This window comes from Sinocyclocheilus anshuiensis, unplaced genomic scaffold, assembly GCF_001515605.1.
Source record: "Sinocyclocheilus anshuiensis isolate Anshui unplaced genomic scaffold, SAMN03320099.WGS_v1.1 scaffold728, whole genome shotgun sequence".
NCBI lineage: Eukaryota > Metazoa > Chordata > Actinopteri > Cypriniformes > Cyprinidae > Sinocyclocheilus > Sinocyclocheilus anshuiensis.
Window position 1 is genome coordinate 137,618 of NW_015555767.1, and position 5,634 is coordinate 143,251.

The 5,634-nt window shown below is 35.6% G+C and overlaps 1 protein-coding gene across 1 annotated transcript; it reads left to right on the forward strand.

Moving 5' to 3' along the window:
* Nucleotides 1-257: 257 nt before the first annotated feature.
* Nucleotides 258-5,311, forward strand: LOC107674259 (thioredoxin-like). Its single transcript, XM_016468195.1, has 5 exons — nt 258-507; nt 1,866-1,970; nt 2,057-2,122; nt 4,651-4,716; nt 4,981-5,311. Exons 1-5 carry the CDS (start codon nt 484-486, stop codon nt 5,044-5,046), a joined length of 327 nt encoding a protein of 108 aa, XP_016323681.1. The 5' UTR covers nt 258-483; the 3' UTR covers nt 5,047-5,311.
* Nucleotides 5,312-5,634: the final 323 nt, after the last annotated feature.

Sequence of the window (5,634 nt, forward strand, 5' to 3'; positions counted from 1 at the left end):
TAAATCACAGTGTGGTTTATGCAAATGTAAAAGGGGTTGGGAAAAAACAATGCAAATAACGAAATGCAGCTAAAAATATAATGCAAAGCTAGAACAATATCCTATCCATATAAATAGGTTTGACGGATTTGTTTTACAGTTTTAACTGCTTGAGAACTTGTCGAATGTACACGTGGATTTACTTAACATTGAACAACTGCTGTAAAACACCTGAAACATTTTACAGGAAAAAAAACCTACAGAAACCTATTGCAGCAAGAATGTCCAGTGCTGCTCCCACATTACAGAGACACAAACATTGAGGCCATTTCTGGCCTGTTGTCCGCCAGCGCGTTTATGGGCAGGGCTTTCTGAATGAATCGAAGCTCTTTAACTAACGTTACACGCTGGCTTCAGGCGAAACAGAAGGAGGAGGTTCGTTTCTGGGCGAGCGAGTTAAGGAAGGTTTTTTCTCCGAGCTCGAGACAACAGTAAAGCGATAAAATGATCATCGTCATTGAAGATCAGGTAAGAGCGCTGCTTTAATTCAACAGACACTCACATAATTTTATTTTTTTACAAAATTAGCAAAATCGCGCGGTATGGCTAGGGAGGACACGTTTTGCTGAGTAACTGCACGAGAGCCTATAATTGCCCATCAAACCGTTTTCGTTTAAGTTAGTTGAAAATTCAACAGCTGTGCGTGAGAATTCACAAAGTATTAGCAAGCAATAAACTTAAATAATAAATCAGTTCAGATTGTGGTTGTAAAAGATATAGTTAGCCTATCTGCTAACCAATTCTTTACACCAGCTAATGTCTAACATAACGTTACCTAGCCACTACGGCACCCGAAAGCTAAAAATGCATAGCTTTCGCCCATAAAATATCGCTTTCATTTTACGTTATTTGCACTGCAACAATCGTGTTGTAAAATTATGAACCAACGCACGTGAAATATCATGGCATAGTTTTGCGGCAGCTGGCATGCCGCTTCGTTACGTAACTTTCAGCTCACGATAACGGGAGTGTGCGTGGTCTAAACCTACGGTTGAAATAAACGTTCTCATTCATAGTGTAACCTAGATAACTAAATTAGCAAGCTCTTGTAGCATTTATAGTTTGTTTCGGTGATCGCGGCCTGATGAAGCGCGCCATCAAGTCACGTGTGTTTGACTCTTCTGAGGGTCTGTTTATTTTATATAAACTTTTTTTTTTTTTTTTTTGCACAGCAGCATTTGATCATTTGCCGCAGTGAATAAGGCAAATACGGTATACAAGGACGTCATTAAATGTCGGTATACTGACTTTCTCTTACTGTTTGTTTTAATGTAGTCAGATGCGCCTTATTATTTGATTCCGTCTGTTACTGATAAATAATGTAATATTCTTACAAAATTGTTGGCCTTAGTGGTCTACCGATGTGGTTTTGTGTTGTTACCTAGACGGCATGTAGTCAGTATATATTTAAATACAGTTTAATGATAGCAAATGACATACTCATAAAGTATAAAATTAATCAAACAATTATTTTACTCCATTCAGTTAAAGTAATAGTTCTCCCAAGAATGTTTTTTTTTTTACTCACCCTCTTGTAGTTCCAAACCTGTATTAATTTCTTCTGCTCAACACAAAAGTAGATACTTTGAAGAAATGTTGCTAACCAAACAGTTGATGGTAGCCATTGACTTACATAGTATTTTTTCCTTCTACGGAAATCAGTGGCTACCAGCAACTGTTTGGTTAGCAACATTTCTTCAAAGTATCTTCTTTTGTGTTGAAAAAAAACAAGGGCCCACAGCAACACCATCTTATTTTAAAGAATAGCACATTGCAATGATGACACAGCATGAAATCCAACATTGAACATTGACTTGTGTTCACAGGATGGCTTTGACAAAGCTCTTGCTGAGGCAGGTGATAAGCTTGTAGTGGTTGATTTTACAGCCACGTGGTGTGGGCCTTGTCAGAGCATCGCACCTTTTTACAAAGTAAGGAACCAACTTTAAGTCACTATATTTGAGTCTTTGGAATGGACTTATTTGACTCAATTTCTCATTGTAATTCCTCACTTCAGGGCCTGTCTGAAAATCCTTCCTATGCTAATGTGGTCTTCCTCAAAGTGGACGTAGATGATGCACAGGTGAGTTTTCTATCATATATATATATATATATATATTAGTGCTGTCAATCGATAAAAAAAAATTAACTAATTAATCGTACTTTTTTCTGAAATGAATCGTGATTAATCACACCTAACATTTAAGTTTTTAAATATACCTTTATATTGCAATAATAATCACATTCAATCTTCAAATTTATGTAGAAACGACAAAGAACAGTATATTTTTTATATTTGTTTAATAGCATCTTTTTTATGACTGAAGGCGAGCATCACTGATATCTGATAGGGGAAATTGTTTTGTCCACTAATATTTAACCATTGACTACAGTCATTCAACATTACAGTATAATTGAGAGCTATCAATTTTAACATTAGACCTTAAACACTAAATTCTAAATTAAATATAGATGAAAAAGCTCCTTAAAGCTATAAAAGTTAATTTTCCTCTTTCTTTTTTTTCTTTGTCCTTTGATTTAATAGACATCACAGCAGCTGGTTATTAGGTTATTTTGGCTGTTATTTCTTTAAGAGCTGCCGCTGCTGAACGTGACGCAGATCTGACACGCATTATATTTTCTCTCAACTCTTTTTACCTTTTCTGACCCACTTCAGGGCTTAAAGTCTCTATTAATGAGCTGATGAGTTAAATCAGGTGTGTTAGATGAGTGAGCCAGTGCTGGGCTGCTCCAGTACAGTTTTGAAAACCATTTCAGAGACATGTTCATAATGTGACTCATATAAAATATATTACATGCATGCACAGTTTTAAGGCAGCTTTAATCGTCTTTTTTGGTAACTTCATGACTTAAATGACCCACGACATTGCATGCACGTAGTTTATTTTGCACTTTGATATGAAAGGATACAGACTACAGCGTGCGCCGGCGCCTTTGTGCTTGCAAATGAAGAGCACACGCTGCGAGCACAGTACCGTTTCCGTGCTTGCTTGACTTGCGCCTGACGCTGAAGTGAAGTTGGAGCGCGCGTGCGAAACGTCTCCCGTTCTCAGTCGTTCTGCGACTGAATAAATGCACTTCTTGTCAAGAGAAAAAGTGACAGAAGCAGCAGTTGTGAGTGGGGTGGCCAACCCTACTGTAGCCCCGCCCCTGCGTTAATTGCATTAAATATTTTTAACGCGTTAAATATATATATATATATATTTTTTTTTTTGTTTGTTTTTTTTTTTTTGGCGACTGTAGTGTTGTAAAAATTCAAGTGCATGTCATGTTGGAATTCTTGGAATTACAGTTAATATGAGATTCCAACTTGTAAAAAGCTTTCACGTCCTTGTAGATCTTGTCATTTTCTAAGAGCTAAATTTACCTGACTGCCACAGTGTCGTGGAACCACTCAAAATGGCAGCGATTGGAGTGAAATGTAATTTAATTGTTGTAAAGTTTCTGTTTACGAATTCCTATAATTGTCTTTTGTTAATGACTTAATGCAAGATTAATTAGAAAATAAACTAAAGACACACTAGTTTAATGTAGCTAGCACAGAGCTGAATAATTAATATCTAATGTCCTGCTTAATAAACTTTAAAAGCATATTAAGCATTTGCATAACAACTGTTACTTGTATTATTTTGTATATTGATTATTCAGATTACACAAATTCATAGTTGCATTAATAGTGTTGCCATAGAAATGCATAACTCTTCGAAGACATGAACAGCTCAGAGTATAAGGTTGTCTAGGTTGTCATCTAGTAACGGATGCTTTTCACATTTCTGGGTTTCTCAGAAGAAGAATTTGTCATAGTTGTCACAACTTGTTTAGTGGAAAGGGAAACTACAACAAAAATAATTTGTTCTCATTTGCCCCAAGAACAAAATAATAATAATTAAAAAAAAATCTACAATAGAGTTTCTATGACATTCCAAAAGAGGAAAATAATAGAAGGGAGATAGATGTTGAATTTGCAGTTACTCCCTCAGTCTTTTTATTAGAAACACTCACATGGCAGCGTTTTTATATACTTTTATGTAACTTAATTCCAGGGTAGGAAAAGACAAAGTACAGTGTTATGAATGTACATAAAACATTTTGCTGTTCTCGAACAGTGCTGGTTAGAGGACAGCAGATAATGTATGTTTGTTAGTATACTGACAGACAGGCCAGTGTGAAACTTTTTAGACTGAAACTGTGGTAGCCAGAAGGAATTCAATAATTATGTTTCACCATAATTCAATCACTGGAAACACCTCTTGTATGGGAGGAAAAGCTTTGGCTTTCACGAATCTTATTGTTTATTCCCCTGCAACCACAGTTTAGGCCTAAATCCATTTAGATGGAAGAAATGTCAGCTCGATTGTTTGGTTTTTTTTGGTAAGGGAAATGGGTTCTTAGTTTGCTGTCTTAGCTCATGTACACCACTAGAGGGTAGTAGAATTACCTCAAATTTATGCTATGGTTAAATCCCAATTAAACTTTTGTTTTTGATTTTGTTCCTTTCTCTCAGTGTGCAATTACTTTTAACTAAAATAAGTTGGATAAGAGCAATAAAGCTTCCTAAGGAATATTAAAGTGATGTTCTGTGTTTTGCAGGATGTAGCCCAGTCTTGTGAGATTAAATGTATGCCAACATTCCACTTCTACAAGAACGGGAAGAAGGTTTGTTCTGTTGTCTTTCCTCTAGTTGAATGAATAATAATCACATATATATTACAGGGTTTCCGTGGGTCCTTAAAAAGTCTTAAGTCTTAAATTTTGTTGTATCAGATTTAAGGCCATAAAAAGTCTTAAATGATACAAGAAAGTGAACTAATAATAGTCACATAACTGTACAAAGTTAAAGATATTTCTCTATGAATATGCTGAGTTTGATTTACTTCCCATTATTGTAAGGATAATTTAATCTGCTGTTTTCTGTTGTAGCTGGATGATTTCTCTGGGTCCAACCAGACTAAACTGGAAGAGATGGTGAACCAATACAAAGACTAAGCCTGATATGACCCACTCATAAATGTTTCCTGTGCAGCCTAAGCTCCAATTTTACAAACAATAACTCCCCACTTGTTTTGTTATTCATGAAGGACTTTCATTCTCTAGTCATTTTCGGCGATTTTAGCAGGTCAGAATCTGCCTTACAAAATCTTTCATTCTTTTCCATAATGAGTGAATACCTCTGTATGTTTCTGTGTCCACATGTAACTCTTATTAGATGTTTTGTTTTTCAACATCAATAAACACAATTATAAAAATAGTAGATAATGTTGATTTTGTGCATTAGAAGATTCCAAATTAATGTTATACATTGGGTGTGTATTTCTCCACCACTTTTTAGTTCATTGTCCCAGGCCCTGATATAATGGATGCCTGTTGTTGGCCTTGTCTCTTTAAGCATTGTATTGTTAAAGGTTTCTCTCAAGTGCGTATGTCCAAAGAATTATTATTTTTTTTTGGTAGCTGCATAAATTGTTTGTGGTCAGCTTGTTGTGTCTAAATGGTGGTTGCCATCATGTTTATCTAACAGTTTTTACTCTAGCATCTTTATTACCAGGGAAATCTTAGGCAATTTTACATCCTGAT

Coding starts and splice junctions, on each gene's coding strand:
- LOC107674259 (XM_016468195.1), top strand. CDS start 484: ATGATCATCGTCATTGAAGATCAG. Junction 508..1,865: donor TCATCGTCATTGAAGATCAG/GTAAGAGCGCTG, acceptor TTGTGTTCACAG/GATGGCTTTGACAAAGCTCT. Junction 4,717..4,980: donor TCTACAAGAACGGGAAGAAG/GTTTGTTCTGTT, acceptor TTTCTGTTGTAG/CTGGATGATTTCTCTGGGTC.